Genomic DNA, 26413 nt, shown 5'->3' with positions numbered 1-26413 from the left:
CAATTTCGATTGTGCAGCGAATGGAAAAGGGGGGAATTTTTTAGAGGTTATTTGTGTATTCTAAGGTTTCGCTCCGAGTCCGAGACGGTAGATCGTGCGTTTTGGTAGGGTTTTAGGTTTTGCAAAGGGTAAGCGACCTTGATGAATGGCATTCATAAATCATAAGTTGTTCTGATTCCTGATATATACCTACGATTCATGTTTAGATATGTTCCCATGTATCTAGTGATCTAGTCTAGTCTAACAAATTCGTTGTTCTGTTGTTATGATTCCACTTATTAGGTTCAGAATTATAGAACTCCAGGCTTCTGGTTCCCGTAAATTTATGCTCATTATTGGAACTGATTGTGGTTTACCTAGGTGGTTAAGAACTTAGGATATGGAGCCGTCAATTAATCAATCTTGTAAGCAAGATGTTGGTGCCCGCATTCACTCGGATGAATCTTCAGGCACATCTGCAGCTAATGTGCTCGTGGAGGAGCTTCAGCAAGGCCCATCTCGTAAGAGGAAGGTAAAATGTTCAGACGCAGATGCAGATGATGTCGTTATGGAGGAGCGTCAGGAAAGTTCGTCTCCTAAGAAGGTCGACATTGATCGGGCAGATGATCTCCTGAGGTTTGTCTTCAGAGAAGGGATGCCTTTTCTGGACAATGGTTCGGGGAGATGTTTCGCCAAAAGGATTATTGTGGACATGTCAGGCTTCATGGTCAACATGCTGTTTTAGGATCCTGGTATTCCCCAGTGGAGTGGTCCGCATCAAATGAGGACGATAACGCCTACCCTTGACAAGGATATTGCTCACGCGTTTGCGAAGAAAACGAGAAAAGGTATTGCCTGTGAGCTCCAGGGAGATTTCTATGGGATATATGTTGATGTGATTTACATACCTAGCAAGTTCATCTCCTATATGGTTCTGTTTGCACGCTATATCAATGGCAAGGGTGACGCTGTGGAGAGGCTTCTTGGTATCATGCCAGAGCCATCAGCCCATGGTTCATCTCTCAAAGTGGCGGTTGGTTCAATGCTTTCTTAAGCTGGATTGAGTTTGTCAAAGCTTCGTGGCCAAGGCTATGGCTTGTTTGGTTACAGTGATGAAATTTTCACCGAACTAAAGACATCAACCACTAGCAAAAATGCATTGGAGTACTACGTTCATCCATATGTCTGCCAGCTGCATTCATATCTTGTATGCTCTTCCCATGGCCAATTTGATGTTTACCAGCTCTTCCAAACAGTCGATGCATTGTCAAATCTAATCCAAGACTGTCCCCAGTTCACGGAAAAGGTTTGTGCGCTAATCCAAGAGGGAGGGGTGAATCTGGACAATGGTCTTAACAAGCCTAGTGAAACACGTTGGGGTTCATACTACGAGGCACTCGTGAAATTTGGTACTTACTTTGATCCAATTTGTGAAGCACTTTACTTTGTGAGAGATGTCGTCAAAATGAAAGGATCTTTGGATGTCGCCGTAGCACAGAGTTAGTTCACATGGTTTTTGTCTTAGGGTTCCCACTAGGGTGACCGATGAGGACTTTTGACTAAGTCAAATAATCAATGTTGCATCTCTCTTGATAGTACGACATACCTATACTCAAGATTTTCACCACTTGAGCCTTGAATCACTTCAGTCTTGCCATACTTTAACTTTCTCAACCTTGGGGCTTGAACATTGCATTTTATCTTGAGGAAATCCACGCTTGAGCTAGTGACTTAGGAATTCCATCACTTAGGAGAATGTTAGGAGAATGTGTCCTTGAATCCAAGCCACTCCATAATATATTTGATGCATTGCATTGCTTCTCCCAACAAGACTTAGATATGATACTTCGAAAACCCCACGGATACTAGCAACTTCACCCTAGCAATTTGCCCATGGTAAGCCGTCGCTTCACCAAAGCTTGCATAGTCCTTCGCACTAGTCATCTCGGTTGGTTTCTTCACCACTTACCCATGCCATATTGAGTTAAGTTTTGCACATCAACAATGAATTTCACTATTTGTCTTCGTATCATTGTCTTTATGTTGTAATCATGAACTTTTGATCTTTTAGACAAATAACTCTTCATTATGTCAAGCCATCATTAGAAACCTTCTTTGATCAATGCATGAACACTTGTTTCTATTTTCCTTCACAACATGCTTGACTTTCAACAATATTTGCCTTTTGTTTGATTCTTTATCACATTAGCCAATGACAATGATTGATTTGTAAATAAATTCCTACTCATGAAAACTTCAACAATATCATTAGTCCTTTTAATCAAGTTGTCAATCAATACACCAAAACCCATCAGGACCTAGATGCTCTTACACAAAAACAATGATCAATCATATCTGGCATACAAAGTACTTGAAGGATTGTCCTATAACTTTGCCTTTGGACTGCTGTTGATGCAAGATGTACTGAGCAGTACAAATGAGCTGTCACTGGCCCTGGATGGGAAATACGTGGACACAGGGAATTATATTGCGCTCCTCCAGGAGGTGAGGAGGCAGCTGCAGGTAATGAGGGACGAAGGATGGACATCTTTTCTTTTTTCTTAACAAAATCGGCATGTTCTGCAGTGATAATGAAATTTCTATGCCCAACATGGGAGAAATATTCGATCCCCGGCCGAGGTGGAGGGATGCAGCTACAACAATGACAAACCTGGAACATTGCCATGTTAATTTCTTTGAGAAGGTTATCAATATTCACCTCAACGAGCTTGACAGGAGTTTCAGTGAGCAAAGCTCGGCATTATTTCTTCTTCCGTCATGCCTTAGTCCACAGAATTCTTTCCAAGCTTTTGATAAGGAAAAGCTCATTGGGTATGCTCGGCTCTACCCATCCGAGTTCTCTGATACTGCGATCGCAACACTTGATCTGCAACTCACAGCCTTCATAATGGACGTACGCTCTGATGCAAGATTTCGTGAAATGAATGCTCTCAACGATCTTTTTGTTCAGATGGTGGAGACTAGTAAGAACACCGTCTATCCACTGGTCTATCTGCTCCTGAAGCTTGCTCTCATCCTTCCCGGGACACCAGCCACCGCCAAGACAGCATCCTCTGCATTGAAGTTCATAGACGGCACGATGATGAAAGAACTCTGCAACCAGTGGATCGGTGACTGCTTATTGCTGTTTCTGGAGCGGGACATATTCGAGAGAGTTACCAATGACGTTGTCATTGCAGTCCATTGAGGCTACATTGTTATCGTAACTAATGCTTTCATTGCAGTATGGTAGTACTAATTTCATGAACTGTTTCTTTGCTTGAGCTACGTAGCTCTGGTATCCTCTCCGTACTACTGTTATGCTCTGTATGTGTCTTCATTTGTTCGTCTAAATATATTGTGTGATGCACGAACATAATACATAATTTGGAGCTGGACTTCTGGTGTTGCATCTTTTGATTGGCTTGAATGTAGATAAGGGTCCATGGATTCATGTTTCCTGCCGAAGAAGCCCGGCTTCTTTTGCCAGATGCATAGTCTATTTTTATAAGGGTCCGTTTGGATGTAGACATTCAGGCGTGGAAATCGGAATTGGCATTGGTAGCTCCTAATGCGGACTGTTTGGATGTTCTGGAATTTCGAATTGAAAATCAACACCAATACCAACCATTATTAGTCTCACCCTCTCTGAGAGCAACTCCAGCAGACCCTCTATTAAGCCCCCTACTCCAAATTTAGAGAGTGAAGTCCAAAAATTTAACTCCAGCAGACCCTCTACCTGAGTCCCTAAAATAAGGAGGCCTCCAAATCTCCTCCCCCTCCACCCTCTAGACCTGGGGGTCTCTAGGGAGCCCTCTATTCGTGGGTCCCACCCACAACTGCTTCTTCTTTCTCCCTCCATGCCCATGCTCCGTTCCTACTCCCGTCCAACACCTCCTCTACCCACCGGCGCCGCGCAAAACGCTGCCCTCCGTGCGTCCGTGCACGGGCCGAGCTCCGGCCGACCCTTAATCGTCGGCGCCGCGTGAGCCGCCGCCCTCCGCGCGTCGTGTGCTGGGATTAGATCTGACCGGCCCCTTCCCACCGGTGCCGCGCCGACCTCTGCATGTTGGTGCTCCAGGCCAAGTTCCGGCCGGACCTTCCCCGCCGATGCCGCGCGGGGCGCCGCCCTCCGTGTGTCGGTGCACCAGGCCGAACTCTGGTCGGGCCCTGCCACCGCAACGTGCGAGGCATCGCCCTCCGCTCATCAGTGCGTCGGGCCAAGCTCCGGCGGGCAAGTGCCGCGCAAGCCGCCGGCCTCGGCGCCAGGACTGAGCTCTCACCGCCCCTCTTGCCGACGCTCGTGTTACTGAGCTCCAGCACAATGGGGAAGAAGAAAGGAGAGACAAACCAAGAAAGGAGACTAACAAATGGGCTCCACATGTTAGGAGGAAGTAGAGGCTGAGATATAGAGACTCTTGCTGGAGTTGAAGGAAAAAAATCAGCTCCTCAAAATATGGGAAGAGCCCAACATGCCAAATAAAAGGTCTAGTTTGTGGAGTATTGCTGGAGATGCTCTCATCCTCAATGCCCAGCCGAATCCCTCAGTATTCGTTATTATTGGTCTGTACCTCGCCTCTCCCTTGCATCTATCATCTCCTTCCCCAGTGAGGGCACCGCCACCCTCCCCTCTCTCCGCTGACGGGCTACACCTCTGTCCCCTCCCTCCCTAACATCTGCGGGCCGCGCCGCCCTCCCCCTCCCTCCGACGGTGAGGCACACCGCCTCCCCTTACCTCCACTAGCGGGCCACGCCCTCCGTCTGCTCCATGGATGGAGGATCGGCACCGCTTCCCTCCGCCACCAAACTGGCATCCTCCCTTCAACAGTCGCACCGCTCCCCTCTCTCCATGGACGGTGGAAGGAGCTCAAGGATGAGTGGCGCGTCAAGCTTCAGCTTGACCGAGCAGAGTGTCAGATGGATGAGAAATTCCAATATCTTCCTTTTGCACATCCAAAAGTGAATTGAATTGACTGTTTCTAACAGTTCCAAAAGGGAATGCAATAGTCATCCAAATAATAGAATTCGAATTGTGGTCATTTGAATACCATGGCCGAATTGGTATTGGACCCAATTCAATACTAAGCCCGCAAATATGGACATCTAAATGCACCCTAAGGCTTGCTCCAACGGTTCCCTGGGAACCGCCCCCCACCCTACGTAGGGGGAGCTTTGGGGGGGACCCCAAAGCTCCCCCTATATACGGGGGGAGTTGAAACTCCCCTCATATATAGGGTGGGTTTTAACTCCCCTTATATTCTAATCACACCGTTTCTTCACGATATTAATCCCGTTTGAGCCCCGTAACATGATGATAATGCGTATTATGACAGTACAAATACTGTATGATTTTTTAAATTAAAAAACGATAAATAAATAGTTAGTTAATGAGTGATAATATATAGAGGGAATAGATATGGGGGGAATGGTTGGAGAGAAGGAGTTATAGGGGGGAGAAATCTTTTAGAGGGAGGTAGTAAAATATAGTAAATAGTACGTTTTGGAGGAGTTGGAGAGGGAGAATGGTTGGAGATAGCCTAAGAGATGGAACAATCAAGTAGACATGGAGTATTCCCTAGCTTGTTTCAGTCTCATTACGGCGGGCAACAGAGTAGTTTAGCGAAGAGCAGATGGATTATGTGTTTTGACTTCTCCTTATCTATTATTTTAAATTAATCACAAGGGAACCCATCCGGTATACACAATTTTCAAATTATTAACGAACTTAATCCTTTTTCTTTTGATGAGCGCGTGTTTGCCTGTTTTGTTCATAGTCGCAGCTTGTCACATCTTAGGAAGCAACATTTGACCAACTATGTGTCTGGCGCAAAACAATTTTAGTCATTGACTCATTTTGTTGCCAATATTTGCCATAGCTTCCCACTACAAGTTTTCAGGTTCAGAAGTTTATAAATTTGTATTAGCATTGGAATGTTACCAAGTATGCAGTGAAAATGATGATAAATCGGATCAGAAATAAGAACAGCAAAAACAAATTGAGTTGGCAACCTACTATTAACCATCTTAGACACATACAAGCGCATGCCAATGCCATGACTCATTGAATAACATGATCTTCAGCTGTAGATAATAATACACAGTATCCTGTTTGGTACAACAATGACGCATGGTGCTGGTGCATCGCCAATTCGCCATATGGCAGTTATTACTTTATTGGTGTTCTAGATGAATGCCATCAGGCTCCCTGAGGGTTGGTCCTCATGGTAGATAACTAGATAAGGAATGCCCCAGTGACGATTATGCCACATCGTTTCTGGGTATTGGTACCCCTTGCCCTGCTGTCAGGATTTTGTATGCCTTCTGGATTTGTCTTGTGACTGGACCTATTTTCCCATCACCAATTTCACGCCCGTCAATCATTACAACCTATATCAGAGCAGAACGTATGAGCAACAAAGCAGCTATAGGATATGCCAACAATGGCAACAACTCATCTCAGAACAGTTGTTGGGAAAAAAAATCATATCAGAACATTCATGCTCATATATGAAAGTAGCAAAAGGGGAGTTGCTGAAAAAAGCACTTTACAAGTTCAGGCGTAGTAATACTTGATGTCACTTGTCAGCATGTAAAAGAATGGAGGGCCATCTATTTAGGGTGGCCAAACCTTCTTTGATAACCAATAAGAATGAGCAAATAATGTTCCTCGGAAGAGAATATATGCAAGTGTTTCTGCACACTATCATTCACCTAATCCAACTTCACTTTTCAAGCTTATCAGAATTCAGAACCATTTGACAGCCATACAATCGACTGACTAGGAAAAACACAAACATGACTGTAGCAAAACAAAGTCAACTCACCGGTGTAATTTCACCCATTGTTCCGGTGGTCCACACCTGCATGTGACAACGACAGCTGTAAGAGCTCAGCATATCATGGGTGTGGCAGACTAATGCTAATACAGGCATAATTCTAAAAATCAAGTTTTATGTGCAGGGCAAATCCTACATGGAAGCCTCTCGATAGGGAAAATCTGAGAAAGTACACTACATCTTGTCATGTTCATCAACAGGAAGTTACGACTAAGAGTCCTCTAGTTAAAAGATCATATAAGTTGGCACAAAAATTTGCACGTAACTTTAAGAAAATACATAACTGATATCTGTAAGTAAAGTACCATACCTCATCTGCAGCATGAAATTCTGACAGACTGATGCGTCGTTCATGTAATACGAAGTTTTCTTTTACCACAAGATCCATGACCTGTTGTTTTTATATTTTTTAAGAGCAATATTAGAAAGATACATGTTCAACTTAGTAAACACACTGTTTCAAATAACAAGAATTGTGCATATTTCCATATTGATGCATTAATGTAGCACTTTCTGATAGCTAAAGCCAATATACAGAACTGGAAATGCCACAAGGACACAGTAACACAACATATTCATAAATCAGAATATTTTTCCAGATGCAAACATATGTTACTTGTAGTTTCTCTTCTTTGTTTAACACAGAAAACAGAACTACTTTTAGTGTTCTATACTTCGATCCTCCAAATACTGCAAATGAGCAGTACCCAGAGGAACATAGTAAGGCTACTGAGGACTTTTTACTTCTGTATTTCAAATATATTACATTTCACCATGATGATAGTTAGAACATCTAATCCAATAATTCGAACATATAAAATAATGGATTAAAGGAACCAACCCAACTTCCTATTATGTCAAAATCCCTATATCAAATGAAAGCAGAAAGAACCATTCCTGCATTTTAAGAAAAAAATATTTTATATGAATATCTAGTAGTATTGACCGTCAAGAGAATTTGAATACTGTGAAACCACTTGAGCCTTGGAAAGAGTATTGGTGCCCAAATACAACAAAAATATCTTTAAAAAAATACAGTTTTTTGTGTGCTCTAAATTGAAAGTAGGCACTTGTATAGACTGGCCCCAGTTGTTCCAGCTGGAATCCAATTATACTTACAGTCACGCGTGTAATTCCTGGAAGGCAATAGTCAGCATGAGGAGTCAATACAGTTCCCTTCTTAACCATGAACTGCAGTTAAACACAGTGGCAGTATAAGAACAATCACATGATAAATGTCTATTTGTAGATATGCTGAAGGGCTGAAGGTATGCTTACAATGTTTGTTGCATTTGTCTCTGATACAAAACCATCCTTGTCTAGCATAATGGCATCCTCAGCCTGGGCAAAATTACCTTCTATCTGCATAAGACGATGAATAACTGAGCACTAATAGTAATAATATCAAAAAGATATAAAAGGTACCACTTTAGTTAAGGTAGACACAGGGAGCTAACTATGGAAGAGGTCAAATCGTAAGGAAAAAGAACCTTTGCCAGAATATTGTTGATAAGATTGTTGTGATGTATCTTGGAATCTATACTCTGAAACAAGTCACAAGAATAACATTGGTCATGCATAATTGTTAATTCAAAGGACAGAGTAATATTTGAATTGATGTTGAATCAGAGTCAGATGAAACCATTGGAAACAATGAAACTGTAAGACATTGATGCTAATGAAAAATGTAATTGATGTAGCAAAGAGACAAATAGTTTACACTAACTGTTAAAGAGTTAGTGGTGGAATAAAACTTTTTATAAATTCCTGTTCACATTTGTCTACCATTATCATTAATCAAATATCGCCGGTAGGAGAGAAATATATTTATGAGTTAACATGTCCCTGAATCGGGTCTAATAGAAATTATCAGGCTAGAGGCAAGCTAGTGGATATTAAGAAACCAAATTGCCAAACAACAAAATTCTTGGACGCAGATAATATATATGTCCATTGTCCAGTACTTGGTTAGTTGCAATTCCTTAATATTTGAGCAACTTATCTGATGTTTGGTTGCTTAATATGAGATGACATTTTAAGATTAAGTCTGAGATACATAAGCTTAACAATGATCCTAAACATATAATTAATTTTCAAGCTTGAGCTAGCGATACTGTGAACACTGTTTTTTTCCATTAAAACATAAAACCAATGCTTTCAGTGGTGATTGTATGAAAAAAGAACATGCCGAGGCCACTAGGTATGGACGAAACTGGTATCAGTCATCACTGATTGGTAATGGAGCATTGGAGCTACTACTGGTTCTGTCTGTTGCTGGTAACACAGACAATGATAATACTGGTTAATATTTATCCAAGTTGCTGATTGTGCAAGCAGGAAATTCACCTAATAAGTAAACCTACATTTGCTCATGAGACTCCACAATTGCTATTCTATTTGTGGTTACAAGGATGATACACATGTTAGCACACAACATTCACACACCTGTGAGTGCGTAATTCTTGGGCACTCGCATGTGTCATGTGTGTAATTCATGGGCACCAGAATTTGAATCCTGATGGGTGGAGTCATACCCTCACGCAGTCACGCCTCCACCGTCACACTAAGAATCAAGAGATGGTTCCCCACAACCCTAAGTTTAATATAAATAACCCTAAAGCTAGCTAAAGTTAAATAAACAAAATTGTGCAGAAGTATATTTGAAGATCTTACATTGGGAGAATTTCGTCGTGTGGTGGCAGTTACCAACTTTATCCCATGTGAGTTATCGTAAACTGGTGGTTTCCACTCTGCAAGCACTGAACAAAACAAAAGATTTTATTGAAAACTAGCAAAATAGCATGTAAATTAGACTCAGTTATAATTAAATTAGACCTAATAGTGGCATGCATTGCTTTCCCCTACTAGACGTATGGCAAATATATCAAGAGCTACACCATAACAAGACAATCAACAGTCACCAGCTTGTGCGCTGCTATGGCTTGTGGAAAAACATGCCTTGTCTACGCTTGCAGTGCAGCAGTTAACAGTAAGCGCAGGGGGGCGTCCAACCCCACATTTGATGATTTTTTTTTTCCAAAGTGGACTCATGTTGCAAATGGGAAAAAGTGCACATGGATGCAAAAAGAGAATAGAAAAAAAAGGTGAACAGAAAGATGAATACCAATCAGGGCGCACCCATAAAGATTGAAAGCTGGACTCATTCCAGATGTTACCTTCACTTGAAAAACACGCCAGTGAATATAATGAGAAAGCAGGTTATGCCCAGAAGGTAACAAATAACATACTGTAAAAACAACATCCTCGTGAATCTTGATCTGTATTTTACCTTTTTCCCACGGGTGAGTGTGAGCCTTATATGAGCATTATCAAACATTCCATTTGCAATCAGAGTCTTAAAAATGGCATCCTTAATCTGCACCAAACCATGTGCAAAATGACAGCGCAGTTCAGAAATAGTTCAAAATTGGCTGTCACCAATCCTCTCTACATGTAAATTAAATTCTAGACAACCACAGCAAACAAAATATGGTGTGCCTTCAACCCAAAACAAGCACAAGAAGGCATATAAGACATCAGCAAAAACCATGTTGCAATATAATATACAAATCATTAAGATCCTAGCAAAGGTAATTTACCCAGTCACGAGTGGGCACATTGCTGAAGGCCATAGCTTTTGCTGAATCAAACAATCTAGATAAAAAATAAAGTGGAGGTCAGCCATTAGATAGATCAGATACTGACAAAAAGATAGAACTAGCTACTGCACCTATCCAAATGTTCATCTAGTTTGAATACTTTTCCATCATATATACGTAAACCTTCCCAAACAGCATCTCCTCCTTGTACAACTGAATCAAACACTGAAACCTTTGAAAGATAGATGATTAGAGAAAAGAAAGGGGATATTTATCATGTAATAATACTGGTGGCGTATTACAAGGTACCAGTGACAAATACCTTTGCACTGTCACGTGGCAAAAGTTCATCTCCAACCCAAACAAGAATTTTTTTATTCGCAGGGACAGGCAGAGGAGGATCAGGCAATAGTGGTTGTTGAGATCCTACTGTTCTCCTTACTTGACGCTTCAGCATGTTGTAAAAAGGCAAGCTTTGCTCAAGGAGATCATAAAATGCAGATGGGAAAGTCTGCAACGAAAGAAGAAACTCCATGGTAATTAAGAACTGTACCAAATGGTATACCACAGCAAGAAACACGAATTGCATTTTGATAAACTATTAAAGGCAACATGTCAAAATATTGATAGTTTGCAAAGTGCTTGTTTACTAACAATACACTCTTTCAATAGGTGCTTCCTTTGGTCACAGCTTAATCATTCCTAAAGCATAAAGGTCACGCAACAGGATGAACAAATATCAACAAAGTCATGATCATAAGTTAGGTACCAACAGTGGCTTTTCAAGGAGAACAATAGTAAATCTGGTTTCGGATCAATCAGAACCATATTTTATATGTTAATTTCAGAACCTACCAATGACTTTGTGCTAAAGTTTTCAGTTAAACAATTGTTGTATGATGTATCATTTATCAAGGAAAACCCACTAACAAATTATCAAGGAAAAAAATTGCTCGAGTCACGAATAACTATAACCACATAGTTTTGTCACTTCAGCAGAAGAAATTGGTATGACAAAACATATGATCATGGTACCACATTCACCTTTTGCCTCAAAAACCCTATTAAATTGCATACAAGAAATAGAAACTTATGGAGATATTCATATCATCTTTTTCCTAAATAAAATCCTTCAGTTTGCCATGGTGGTTCAGTAGTTGGTATGTTTTGTCAGCCATGACCATCTGTCATACATACCATTTACCTATTTTCAGCTGGCCCTTTTCAATCAATGTTTTATAACTAACTATCTATGCAAATATCCAGGACAGAAGTGCTAATGAAATACTGGAAAAAAGAGGTGTTTAATGTCAGCTTACCAAAGGATATTGGCGGGACTTAGAGAAACCTGTAGATTTGTGCACACTCCTATACCACCAGGGGGCCCATATACCATCAAATTCCTTTGGGCCAGCTTCCCATCTAAAAAGGGGTAATACTTATAACCGAATTAACGCAATGAAACAATTTTAAACATTATATATGTGAAGCTACATATTTGATCACAACAGAAGTCTAAAACTAGTGCCAGTTTCATGTTCAACGTAAACATACATACTTCAACATTTGTGGCTGGAAAGGAATGCCCAGATCCTCACAGAGTCCCCTCAAGACAGCCTGCATGTGAGGCACAAACAAACTGAATGCATTGGACCACAAATTTTTATGGTTTATGAAAAATTGTAGCAAAGGATTGATACCACCAAACAATTGCATCACAGTATTTAAAATTGCAGTGCTCATGAGTCATGATCATCAAAACTAATGTAGAACTAGAGTGGTTGGTAAAGCATAAAAGCTGAGGATTTAATGGAGCAACTAAAATGCCATGCCCTTCAAAGCAGCTTGTTGCACCACATCATGGAAGATGGCATCTATTATTCTTGGACTAGATTCATAAGAAGGACAATGTCACTCTGATAAATGATTGCATTAACTAATTATATATTTACCTCAGGTTCCTGTTGCAGATCATCTGCATCTATCACAGGCGGTGCCTTCCCAAGTTCACATAATTCACTGTATATTGAGACAAGTTCGCCTATACCAAGCTCCAAGAAGGATGGTGGAATGACTTTATCTAAAGATGGCTGGGTATATGGAAGCAAGTGTTATTAGTGTTAGCCAGTAGGTATTAGGTACACTATAAAATATGCAAACTCTGCTAAAGTAAAATAATTTGGAAAGCATAATGGGTTTCCTTTCTGCAGATGTGCTACAGAAAATAGAAATTGTGCAACAGAAGAATATGGCAAGCTGCATGTGATGCATAGACAAAAAAGGTGACAGGTACCAGTATATTTAGAGGGTTGCGTATCAATATGAAATGTTTTCCCTTCTTCATCAGGTCGCTAGACAGGTTGGGGAGGCGTTGCTTTGAGATGTGCTACTAAAAGAAAGAAAGGAGATTAGTGGATATAAAAAGCAATGCATTTCACAAATGGCTGTGCGGTGAAGTTTTGAAGTCATACCTTGCAGTAACGATATGTTTTCTCCCCCGGGCCAAATATCACTTCTTTGACAACTTTATTTCCATCGAGGTCCTGCTCCTGCACCAGAAATACCCCAGGTGACTCAATTACAGAGAAGGCATTGCTATACAATTTTCTGGAAACATTTTGCTGCACTCTGCATGAAATGGGTGGGGATTAATAAAATAATGGGAATTTCCTATTAAGATGGTCCTAGAGCCAGGCAGCTACCTGGGGCCAGAAAAGAGTATGGAGGTGGCATCTGTATAGAGGTAATGCAGCTTATAATCATTAACCTCGATACAAAAGCCACTTCCCCATCATTGGAACATCTCATCAGGTATTCAGGTCAAATGAAATGGTGATTATTTCCATTCAATGCAAGCCATAAGTTACAGCTGAGTCAACGAGTGCGCAGAGCCTCACCATTTTTGACAGAAGATCCTCGCGGTAGGGCCTGTCGAGGCCGGTGACACGCAGGAAATTGGCGTAGAGAGGCTCGTCAAGCACCTCCATGTCGTCCCTCTGGAACAAGACAGTAGAGCCCCCCCAAAAAAAAGCAGATGAAAGTCAGAGATAAAGTCGCTATATGAGAAAACCGATGATCAGATGGCACGCATGTGCCAAGGAGGAAGGAGAAAGAAACGCATGGTTGAAGTCCAATCAATGAAGCAGAACTCGGACCATCCGTTACTCGCTGCTCCCCCAAATGGCCCCAAACCCCCTCCTCCCCCGACAGAACGCCTTACGATCCAGAAGCAGGAGGTTTGGCGGGCCACGGACCTGGGCGAAGGAGTACATGAGGCTGGTGCTGAGGGAGCGCGGCGCCGACCACGCGTGGATGACCACGGGCCCCTGGCCCTCCCCCTCCGGCGCCGGCGATCCCATCCGCCCGCGGCTCGCCGGTTTGATTTGATTTGATTTGACGGGTTGTTCCTCCGAATCGAATTCGATCCGATGGGGAAGGGAAGGGAAGGGAAGGGGAGCAGCCCAGCAGGAGCGAGGGCGATGACCGATGAGTGGGGGCGCTGGTGGCAGCAGCCGCAGGCAGGCTATTTTTAGTGGGATTAATTAACTATTTGGCACCCATACCTTCAAGCGCGTCAATATGCAACGTTTTTGGCATTTTTACTAATGCTGTGTGTTTAGATCTGTAAAATGGTGGTAAAAAAATCACATCGGACACTATAGTATATTGTAGTACTTTTTGTTTATTTGTGGTAATTGTTGTCCTACCATAACCTAACTAGGCTCAAAAGATTCGTCTCGTCGTGTACATCAAAACTATGCAATTAATTTTTTATTTACCTACATTTAATGCTCCATACATAAGATAAAAAATTTAATGTGATAGATGAATAGTGAAGTTTAAAGAGAGAAATTTTGAAACTAAACACAACAATATTTCGAGCCACCTCATCGTGCCAGTGAGGATCAGCCGCGAAATGACTTATTTGCCCCTGTATCTTTTACAATCGGAGCCAATATGCCGCACTCCGCCATGGACGAGCTTTCGCTGTTCGAGAGCAGGATCAGTGCAGCCGCCCGCTTGAATCGAGCGTAATCACCACCTCCGCCGTGGGGCTAGGGACGACTCTTCCCTCGCGGGCCACGGCGTCCACCACTACTAGTAGGCAGTAGCCACTCCGGGGAGAGACACCAGACGTAGGGCGTGCGCTGTGCACGTGCCGCTCGCGCCCCAACACACCTTCGTAGTCATGACCAGGGTTTTATTTCCCGACGGTAACTACCGGGCTCCGGTTCCGGTTTACCGGACCGGTTTGACCGGTTACCGGTCGGAACCGGTGGAATTCAAATTTGAATTCAAAAGGCGTAGTTCAACCGGTTCCTACCGGTATACCGACCGGTTTGACTAGTAACCGGTCGGTTTGCCTGGTAACCGGTCAAATTCAATTTTATTTGGTTTAAATTTAAATGCCCGCAAAGTATACTAAATAAATATTTGTATAACATATTTTAGTCTAAATGAATCCTCCAACCCTCTTTTGTACTACTTTTACATTATATTTGTATACTTTTGTATGCATGTTTTTTTAAATTTCAAATCCCCGCAAACTATACTAAATGAACGAATTTTTGAGAAAATTTAACACCATTAGATTCGTCGCACCTTGAAGTATTTTTAGGATATTTTTGGGAATTTTTCATTTTTTTGAATTTAAATTTAAATTTTGAATTTCGACCAGTTTCATACCGGACCATACCGGAACCGGTCCGGACCGGTTTGACTGGTAACCGGTCAAACCAGTCCGGTTACCGACGGTTTGGTTAACCCTTGTCATGACCAGTTGACCACCCGTAGCTGCGGCAACGAAGATGGTGATTAGTGATGCATCTTGCCTGCTCCATCCGTCCCCGAATAAATACAATTCTACAATCAAGCACGCATACCAATAAAAAATATGAAATTACTAAAATACTATTTGTCTTTTGTAAAAAAAATCTATACATTGAATTTTCTTTTGTATGAGAAGTTTCCGGAGACTCTTGTCTTTTGTAGTTGCTAGATCAAAATTATATTCTTTGTGGGACAAATTTGAACTCTAGAATTGTATTTATTTTGAGACGGAGGGAGTATTCTACTAGGTGGCTTGTGCTAGTGCGGCTGCAGGACTGCTGATGCTAGGCAAGTTCAATCCGTAATTTCTCATCACATCGAATCTTTGAACGCATGCATGAAGTATTAAATGTAACTAAACAAAATAACTAATTACACAGTTTGACTATAATTTGCGAGAAGAATTTTTTGAGCCTAATTAACTTATGACAGAATAATAATTACAAAATACAAACAAAAGTGCTACAATATTTTACACCTAAAACTTTTCGCATTTAAACAAGGCCTTAGACAAGAAGCTGAATGTTAGCTCGGAATAAGGGGGCAAACTCAACCCGAGGAACAGATGGAGGAGATGATTGATTGGACCGGATAAGCTTAATTCAAGAACCATGAATTCAATTTGGCTTAATCTAACAACCGGAGCAGCTCAGTACGCCCTGCCTGCGCTGTTCCGCATCCCGAGCTCTACCTCTAACGCAGACGAGACGAGGTGCCGAACTGTCGGGTCCTTCTGCCCTTCTTCCCGCGCAAGAGCAGCGAGAGGGACGGCAACGCCCAGTAGGGTCGAGACGGTGCCATGCATCGGCTGCGGTTTCATGCTGTTCGTGGGCGCCGCCGTCTGTGTCGTGCGCGTGCGGAGGCCGGAGGGGGGACGCGATGTCTTCAACCTCTGACGGCGGCGGTTGAAGATGAATCTGCCATGTAGGTTCCATATGCTAGTGGTAGAAGAGAGGAGGGAATAGCTAAGCTGAGAGTGGTGAGGGTGTCACGGTCATTTTCCATGCTTAATCTATATTGGCAGGGGGATGTGGCTTACCATATCAGTGAAATGGCAAACACATTACACTTTTTTTTTCGCTCAGTGGCAAAAATGTATAAGCTTGTACAAAAATAACATCTTAAAAAGTGTCTTCCGTAAGGATGATAAATAATTAAATATTCCTATTTTAGCAGTAGGGGGGAGGTGGGGAGGTGGCGAGGAGCACGAGTGGTGTGGTGCACTGATGCGATGCCGACTCTCGTGTGGCCCCGATGGGTGCTTGGGAAGCAGAAGTACGGTGGCGAGCGTTAGCAAGAACAGCAGAATTATAGCTAAACAAACAAAATCCACCTGCTAGCTTCGGATTTTCGACACCTGCTTGAGCTGGGTCGCAGATCCCATGAGCAGCACACCTATTTTTCAAAAAAAAATAGCTGCACAGCTAATTTAGGCTAGGTTTTGCTTCTTAAGTTTCAATCATAAGTCCCATCACATCGCATGTTTAAACACCAGTTAGGAGCATCAAACATAGACTTAGTACAAATCTAATTTTATAAGTCGTGATTTAATCATGGACGAATTTATTAAGCCTAATTAGTCCATAAGTTGACCACTAATAACCACAATAATCATCCGCTAATTATGTATTAATTATACTTAATAGATTCATTTAGAGCTTTAATTGCAACTTATATAATTATTTTTATATTATAGTTGACATCCGAACATTCAAATTACCATCCAAACATTCACGCGATAGCTACTTAAAAACCAAACGAAAAAGAACTCAGGATGCAGCGTCTATGCTGCTGCTATTCGGCTATTCAATATTTTTTAGTACTCCCCTTGGTATCTAAAGAAAGCGAGCGTGAACATAGGTAGGCCAGATAGAACTGAATCTCTCAGAACTAACGGTCCCCTACAGATAGAAGCTTTCCTTTCCATCCGCTTAATCTCTTTTCTATTCTATGCCGAAGCACAAATTTGCTACTACGTATTTAATGGGCGTTAGATCCGAGAGGCAATGTTTTTTTTTTTTGAAAACTAGATCCGAGAGGCAATGTGTGGGATGAACTCAAATAAGACTATAGTGTAGAAATTTTTATATATTAAAATAAGACTATCATCTGTGAATGGAGGGAGTATTACCTTCCAATCTTTATTCGACAACTTTCTATAGTGCATGGCGATTCGAAAAGGATAAGCGCCTATTTCGCACCTAAATAATTGCAAATATTGTTGTTCACAGTCTTTCGCATCCCCAAAACAAATATCTTACCTTTGTGAAAATTAATTTTAAGACCAGATAATTGCTCAAAGTCACATAAAGCAACTTCATGTTCTTAACTTGTTCAATATCATGCCAAAGGGTGCTAGACTGGTTGGTCAAGGCACTCTGGCGGCACCTGCAGGTATGTGGTTCAAACCCCAACTGGGGCGAATTTCTGCTTGTAGGTAAAAAACCCCCTCGTTGTGATCGCCGCAAGGTTTGGCCCTTTCGGGCATTGGCCAGGGTTCAGGGGTTTCTTGGCTGGGAAAAGCCGGATTGCTTCCTCTAAATGAAAAACGGTGGGGGTCCGTTCACACCCCCACCCCCACCCCGTCGAGTTCCGCTTGTTCAATATCATGATCCATAAAACTAGTGGTATCATCCATGTAATGGAGAATAGACAGACCGCAATCAATTAAATTCAGTACTACCCTTTGACTTGACCATCCTCTTTGGCTCTAGCTAGGATAGTTGCCAACATATCCGCATTTATATTAAAAAGTATTGGAGATAGTGGATCTCCCTGTCTAAAACCCTTCTTATTTGAAAGTACAAACAAACTTGATCATTTACCTTTATCCCCACATTACCACCTTGTACAAATGATCTAACCCACTCGCACCAGGTCAAATTTTTTCATTCTAAGAGTTTGTTGTAAAAATTCCCACTTAACTTTATCATATGCCTTTTCAAAGTCTGTCTTAAATATTACCCCATATGTTTCTTTGTATGAAGTTCATGTATTGTTTCATGGAGAATCAATGCACCCTCCATAATATTTCTTCCAAACAAAAATATTGTTTGAGTCGGTTGAATAGGGTATTTTTCGATTTCTACCAAGTCTTTAACATAGCGCTAGTGTTACCTAACCACACTAGCATGCTCATTTTTCCTAGTTGAGATCAGACTATCAAGGATATAGCCTAGTCAGGAGAGCACACTAACACGCAAGTGTCCTAGTCAACAAGCAAGCAAACAAGAGCAAGAGTTAGCACAACTGAAATTAAATACATGAATGTAAATGCAAAGGACACAAGATAGTCGGATTTCCCCCCATGGTATCAAGGAGTTGACGCTTTCCCTAATCCACATTGGAGCACCCACTATGGGTTGAGCACCCTTGCCTCACAAAGAAGCCTTCACTAAGAATGTTCTTTCCCTATATCCAGAGCGGCGAGCTCCGAATCGCGTACAAGCTTCTCTTGGGGCTCCAATAAACTCCAAGAGCTCACCAAATCCTCTAGGTCACCAAGACCGTCTAGGTGCTGTCAAAAACCAAGAGTAACAAACTCCTAAGCCTTCACTTGACCTACACTAAGCTGGTCGTAAGCTCAAGCACACTTGTTACTCTCAAAGGGATATTTTCTTCTTGTTTGGATCAAATCTCAAGCTCAAAGTCTTCTTCTCATAGTTCAAGCACTATCTATGCAACTCTAGGGTGACCTTAGGTACTTAGGGTGTCAAACGACATCTCAAATGACACGGGGTCTCCTCATATAGGCTAGACAACCATCCATATACCTGCCACTTTGCAGAAAATTATATAGCATCAGTTAAACTGTTCATAAACATTGGTTTAATCAGTTTGTCTGAGCTTAGAAGTTAGAATAGTAGCCATCAAACCCTAGCTGCCTTCTTTACTAACGTTACGTCGGTTCTGGCAGTGGTGGAACCTTCAAAATTTCAGGGGGGGGTGATCAAGGGAAGGGAAGGCGAGCTGATAGCCATGGCCGCAATAGCGATGGTGATGGTGCGGAGGCAGGGACGCCAAATCACCCTCCGCGACCTCTAGCTCCCCGTCTCTAGGGCCTTTTTCAATCTACGGCTCCTACAGAAACAACTCTGGGTGCAGTTTTTTAATGAAGTTGAAGCTGAAGCTATTTAAAAAAAACATTTGGTAAAAATGGCTTCAATCGCTTAGGATCACGGTAGCCGTAGAAACTTTTTTTTTGCTTCAGTCGCGTAGGCCATTTTGAAAATGACACATTTACACTGGTGAAGCCGGTGAGGAAGCTATACCAAACAGGCTCTTAGAATGTTACTTTTTGCTTGATTGTAGTTGTTGCCTCTTAGCTATCTGCTGGACTTTAATTGAAGGTGCAACATGAGCTACTAGACATTAGACTTGTTGTCGAACTACTTATCTAATTATTTGCTGAAAAGAAGAAGGGGGATTGAATTTTTTTTCCAACGTTAGGGGCCTGTGGTCCCTGCTAGCCCCCTGGCTCCGCCGTTGGGTTCCGGTACCGAAGAGTTTGCTTAGGCAGTCATCTACCACTTCAAAAAAATCCTTCTAGAGCATTAGACGACCAAAACACCGATGTTTAAGTACGTAGCAACAGTTTAATCGGTGCTATAGGCATTTTCTGTACTTGATCGTCCTGGCAATTCTTGATGCATCGACCTCTTAAAAAATCAGGGTGCCGGTTTAACCGAGCTGTTGAAACATTTTGTGCCTCTTGTGGACTTGACTTGGAGTTGAAACATTCTAACAGGAGTAGTATTTGATGCTCCTATCAAAACGTATGTAACACTTTAAATAGAACACGCATCTTGTTTAGTAGTATACGTAACACTTTGTATTTTAACTTTTGTAACTTATTGCAATCTTATGAATATTAATCACAAAAGTAACGAAAGACATAATAAATATATTTACAACGAAACAAAAGCTTATGAACATCAATCACAAAAGTAATCAAAGATGTACTAGACATATTTATGTAGCAATGCAATACAGGTTCCGAAACAGGAATACAAGTTGCGATACACCACACACACTTGTACTTAGTATACTGCACGCTGTCACTCAGCATACATCGTCTCTGAAATACTCACCAACTCCTCACACACCGGCCGGATAGGCGACCAAGCAACAAGGACTTCCAAAGTGTCGGAAAGAAATGTAAGAATCCCACAACTTTTACCTTTCTTCGCAGCCTTCTGTGGCTTGAACAACACATCATCTTGCATTGTTTTCTCACCTTTCCATGCCTCGCAAGAAACAACCAAACCTCCAAATAATTCAACAGAGACAACAAAATGAGATAGGTCCACATTACCATTATCAGTAATAGGCCCGTCATCTCCAAACTCAGAGAGCACGATTTTCTTGCAAGAAAAACTCTCGCTAAATGCAGTAAGTTGTCCATTGAATCCAATTGGCCATATACCACTAAGGACTCGGATAAATATGGTGGCTTCCACAGATTCCCCAACTCGCGCAAGCGTAATATTTAGATTCCCATTATTGCCGATCAAATCATATGTGCACCAAGAAAAATTAGATGGTAGTGCCCTAGCTTAAAAAATGAAGTGATTGTTCAGAGACTCATCAGTGCTCTTCATTTTAGAACGACTTCTATGGTCGCAGGATTGTATCCTCATTCATCACAACAGCACATGTAGGACCCGTCAATACCAAATATTGATTGTTGGGAAACGAGGTGGCCCTAATACCCACTAAGCTGAGGACCTACTCCTAAAATACACCCACTCTAGAGTCGGTTAGTCTTTTCAATTTCTAGCTACCTAGTGTATAAGGTCCGTTCGACGGTAGAGCCGCCTTCTTGCTTCCGGGTGGCAGAGCCTACCAACAGATGAAGCTGGCTTCTGGGAGGCAGAGCCTTCCTACGATAATCCCAGATCGATCCCGGGTGGCAGAGGCAACCTACGATAGATCACAACTTATACACTAAGTACTTAGAAACTGGAAGACTAACACTTGCAAGGGAAATCAAACTTTTATTCATAACTTAACTTGATACAACACGAGATGACACTTACACTCTTTATGTAGCTATCCTACCATGATACCACTACACTACATGGCAATCTTGCCATATCCTACTTGAGACCTCTTATGCCATGGTATGGCAAGGGGGGACCCCCTATTTATAGGACTCCATGGTTTACATGGTGTTGTCATGTGTCCATCTTCTACACTCTTCTATATTTCTAGAGATCTCTCTATCAGACTATCTTTATCTTATCATACAAATATCTTTCCTCTAGAGAGTTCTACATTTCACCATGAAGCATGATAAGTATTACTCATACTTGCCTAGGCTATTGACTTGAGAAGCAGGAAGATGTGGTGCGTACTGCAATGACTATGCCATGAGCTATCTACCAGCATTCAGCAACAATGATGATGAAATCGTAGGTTGCTTGTCTGCGGGGTGAGACCACTTCCCTCCAAGTATGCAATCATTAATATGCATACTAACTACTATACACTCTGCAGTGCAATTTAGAAATAACTAGAAATGTGGTGAGCCTTTGGTGCGCTCGTAGGGCCCATGAATTTGACAATTCAATGAAACATGTATACGAAGATGGAATCAGGAGCATATATAGTGAACATTTTAAAGAATAAGAATGCCGCATGAGCTGTATCTTCTTGTATAAAGAAAGCAGTCAACATATTAGCATGTAAATACCACATGGACATAGCAATGTTAAGTAGAACATATTTGCCTAACATTGAAATGAATTGAGTAGAACAGAATTGAAGTAGTACACGCATTATACTTCATTCGACTTGAAGAACATTATGCTTGTACCAAGGAAATTTCAATTGAGATTGCATTCAGTTTGCATAGTCTCCTAGTATGTTTATAAAATCTGAAATCAATGAGCAATTAACAATGATGAAAATTGAGGTTAGCAATGTGATTGTGAAGTCTTGTTATAGGTTGTAGTATGATTTCTCCCGTCTTGGTAGTGAGTGAGGTAGAAAATGTAATGGTGTACCTAACATAACCGGGCCTGAGAAACTGGAAAAATAAAAGGGGTCCTAAGGTGAAGCATTAAAAATCCGAAAAGAACTGTTTGGAGACATCTCTGATTTTGAGCCTTTTAATTGTGCTAGTACCAGTAGGTGCGGCTGTCAAGAGGTAATTTCAGCCAAGCAAAGTAAGGAAAAGACGGGTGGATTGACATGGCACTATAGTCGTAACAAATCACCAGTCAAAAACGTGGATGCCTCTAGAACAGTCCTTTGCGAACTGAGGGGTGAGAAAGCACCTGAGCTGAGAACGTACATATGGTCCAATTAATTTTCATGATCGAAATACTGCTGCCAAGAACAGGTCATTAAACAACCATGTAGTATTTTTTTTACTTTTGTACCATAATTCTACCACTCCGACTAATATGTCAAACTAATAATTTTGAGCTTATCAAATGATGTTGCTCGTCAATTGATTATAAACTACAGTGATTAAGCTTATCAATTTAGACATCATTTGGGAACAAATAGCTTCAAAACATATAATTAGAACTCAGGTCCTAGAAGCAGATCATCATTAATCTTGCTGGGTTGATTATGATAAACATAACTATGTTTATGCGTACGTGAAATCATTCGGGAATGATTAGCTTAAAAACATGCAATTAGAACTCAAATCCTAGAAGCAGTTCATCATTAATTTTCAATTCATGCACGTATTTTGTATAGAGCTGGGTAACATTTAGGTACTCTATGCAACAATAAAGTCAACACACAAAGCAGATGCTACTATTTCTGCAATTAGGTAAAAGGAGATAACTTCCCATTCAAATCCTTCACTTCCTCTTTCCTAGCAGGTGTTCAAATCTGTATCGCTGCTAGGGATCTGGTGCTAGCCCCTGTCTCTCATTTTTCACCAACACTAAAGCTACAACTTTAAACACCATAATTTTTTAAGATTTTGCCTATCATCTATCAGTACATGTATTGCACTGCCTCACCCAAAAATTGCCATTCTTCACGGTATTCAAGCTTAGGATCTCATATAAATTGATACATTTGAGTAACTACCATATTGCATCAGCTAAAGTTTGAGAAATGTAGAATAAGTGGTCAAAGCAGTGTTTGTGAAGTAGTAGGACATTTCATTAATTATGCATTCCAGGTCATTACTGTTATTGTATCTTAAATTATAAAATACAGTACAAGAACCTTTGGTGGGTGATGGCAAAATTAAAGGGTAAGTACTGAAGATAATTATACTAACATTTCCAGACAGCAATATATTATATATGTACCACGTAAAATGGAAATAGTACAAAATTATACCATAAGGACACATCAGTAACTTCAACCGATCACATTCAGTTATAGAGGCTTCAATTACAGACTATAAGTCATCATATCTATTCAATTACTAAATCTGTAGTGACTATAATTTCACAAAAAAATCCATTTTTAAACAAAAAATATTTGGGAATAGTCACTTCCTGTCAAAACAAATCATGCATATTGCAAATTTCATTGATGAAACCATCTATGATTTATGTTGGCTCTGAGGATGTGTCATGTTGGTCAATTATAGGACCAGCTAAACATGCTCATTTATCTCTGAAATATTTTTTTAAAACATATCTCTGAAATAGTTCGGTGAAATGCAATAACTTTTTTGAATTTGGTATGTGATTGGCTGATTGAACATTATCATAGCAACAACCAGGTTTTGTATGCGCAAGCAACAGGAAGTCATTAGCATCCATCGTTGGATCAAGACATCAAGAATAAATATGTAGCTAAAACATGGGAGCCGAAAATATCTTCCGTGTGTGTTGGAAAGTTTAACGATTGCACGGCCCATGGATTGAAGCCCAGCAATGGACGGGCGGACGGCCCAACTAGACAGCGGTAGCAAGGCCGCCTTTTTCGGACCAAGTTTTTTTTTCTTTTTAGTATATATTTTGTCATTTTTGGTATATGATCTTCTTCTATAGGAAATCATCATGTGATTACATTCCTACCGTGCAAAGTCATGTGTATATTTAGAGAGATGCAAGGAAAATTTCACACCCCAGCCTTTTTTTCCTCTCCAGAAAGTCATTAGCTTTTCCGACTTACCATGTCTTCTCCTAAGTCGACTACAAGCCCTATTGTCCAATGGTGCGACTTATCTGTGGATCCAAGCAGCATCATAATCGGACATATTGATGTGCTGGACGTACTCAACTTCTCATCGATGTGCAGACCCTGGGCATCGATTTGCAAGGAAAGTAATATGCATGCTAAAGTTACACAAGGAAAGTAATTAATTAATTCTAAGTGAATAAGAAAAGTAAATAGAGAAATTTTTAGGAAAAATAATATACATGCTAAGGTTACAGAAGGATAGTAATAATCAATTCTAAGTGAATAAGGAAAGTAAATAGAGAAAATTTTAGAAAAAATAATATGCACGCAAAGGTTACACAAGGAAAGTAATAAGTGGGTACAAAGGTGGGTAAGTAAAAGTGCTTGGTGTAAAAAGTATTAGAATTTTGGCAGAAACATTTTAGAAATGTCAAAACCATGGGTCTCCAAATCTCCTGTCAAACCTCTCGCGCTGACAAGTGGGGCCTCTGTGAGGAGTAAGGTGGGCCTAATCTTGGTGAGAAAATGTTTCAATTCTTTCATCCTTTATAGTATAGATTACGGTCGCTCGCAGAATCAGCTTTGCGGCATCCGGCTGTGCAGCTACCAAGGAGGATAGCTAGTCTGTTGGATCCAGTTTTTTAAGATGTTTGTATTTTTTTAGCTAGCTAAGTTAAAATAGTTACCTGTTGGAGATGCTCTTACATCGATGGATGTCCAGATATGCATGGTGGCTTTGGCCACTGCAAAATCCTTTAGAATTTTTCCTTGACCATTCTATTCATATGTCTATCCTTTTCACAAAAAAAAGAAACATGTCTACTATATCCTTTTTGAGCATCTATGCATCACTGCAACTTTTCCCCCCATGTTTATGACTGGCTATAACGTTCAGATTAAATAGTGTCTGACATCTTGCTTTTGTTAGGATGATGGTACTGGGCGTTTGGAGGTTGTCAGGGCTCGTAATGCAGATGGCTCTGTTTTAGGCCTAGCAAGTGAGGACTTTGAGAAGCAACCTCGAACCTGTGGATGTGAATGCTCAATTAGGCTGGTTATCTAACAAATCTTAAACTGTATGCGATGCTGCCAGCACGAAGGATATTAATTGTAAGATATTTTTCTGCAGATACTTGAACTGAGGAGAACTGAATGAACTCTTCCGAGAGGCACCAACTTAACTGTTGTTGGTGAGGTTATTACTCGTAAGTTTTTCTGGTTGGATTTAAATGTATTAGCACATTGATAAGTGTCCGTTTCATTATATTTATGGTTTTAATTATCTTCGTGTAATCTGAATAGGCTGTTAAATGTGTGTCACACCCCGAAATTTCAATTTTAGGATGTGAACATCTTTTCAGAAAATATTATCTATTTTCTAAATATTCATTCGGTTTTTTTAAAAAAACCGGATGTGACAATGTGATTCTGGGAAAATTCTGATCAAACGTCCAAGAAACGGTGGGCCATTCCACGTTTCAAGAAGTAGCATCGACAGCATTGTTTCAAATCTTGGGAGTGACGCGAGGTATCAAACGTATCAGAGTATTTTTGATCGATTTGCATCATGATTATTATCAGGGCGTGTTCTTTAACACTAACGGTCTGTCAACAGGTGGTGCCAGTTTTGGGCCGTGACGTTTGGAGCTTCTGGTGGCACACTTCTTCTTGGAATTGGAGGGTATGCCATGTGTTGGAAAAACAGGTAGACGCTACTCTGAGGTCTGGGCTGGTAACAAAGGTGCAGCATTTTACACATTTAGTGTTGGTAACATGGTATAAGCTAAGAAAAATTGCACTCCAAAGTTGATGCTACCGGTTAGAAAACCTCAACAGGTTGACTGACATTTTAGTTCACTCTGGCTCATTCGGTTGGAATATTAACATCTTGTTAATGGCCACTGTTAGTTTCTGGATTGGAGTTATCTTGTGTGAACTATTTTGCCCTTCTGATATTTTGAGCTACGTATGCTAAGCTGTGGGGTTATGAACTAAATGGTTATTTTGCCCAATGCAGAGCCAGAGCATGAGCTGCTGGATCCAGGAAGCAGGAAAGAGTGA

General features: G+C 41.0%; 1 protein-coding gene across 4 annotated transcripts; it reads right to left on the bottom strand.

Moving 5' to 3' along the window:
- Positions 1-5958: 5958 nt before the first annotated feature.
- Positions 5959-13925, bottom strand: LOC120689504 (branched-chain-amino-acid aminotransferase-like protein 1). Of its 4 annotated transcripts, none has more exons than XM_039971785.1 (19): positions 13669-13925; positions 13312-13410; positions 12886-12963; positions 12708-12800; positions 12367-12504; positions 11973-12031; positions 11734-11836; positions 10737-10925; positions 10546-10646; positions 10415-10469; positions 10105-10191; positions 9940-9991; positions 9489-9574; positions 8306-8359; positions 8094-8177; positions 7935-8006; positions 7126-7206; positions 6804-6858; positions 5959-6366 (listed from the first exon to the last, which is right to left on the bottom strand). In XM_039971785.1, the coding sequence occupies exons 1-18, from the start codon at positions 13771-13773 to the stop codon at positions 6814-6816; spliced, it is 1581 nt and encodes a 526-aa protein (XP_039827719.1). In that variant the 5' UTR covers positions 13774-13925; the 3' UTR covers positions 5959-6366; positions 6804-6813. The 4 variants fall into 4 exon arrangements, with proteins under 4 accessions (XP_039827719.1, XP_039827716.1, XP_039827717.1 ...); XM_039971782.1 differs by having other exon boundaries at positions 6804-6839; positions 13669-13924; XM_039971783.1 differs by having other exon boundaries at positions 6804-6839; positions 12886-12957; positions 13669-13922.
- Positions 13926-26413: the final 12488 nt, after the last annotated feature.

This window comes from Panicum virgatum, chromosome 9N, assembly GCF_016808335.1.
Source record: "Panicum virgatum strain AP13 chromosome 9N, P.virgatum_v5, whole genome shotgun sequence".
Classification (NCBI taxonomy): Eukaryota; Viridiplantae; Streptophyta; class Magnoliopsida; order Poales; family Poaceae; genus Panicum; species Panicum virgatum.
This window is presented reverse-complemented; position numbering and strand designations above follow the sequence as displayed.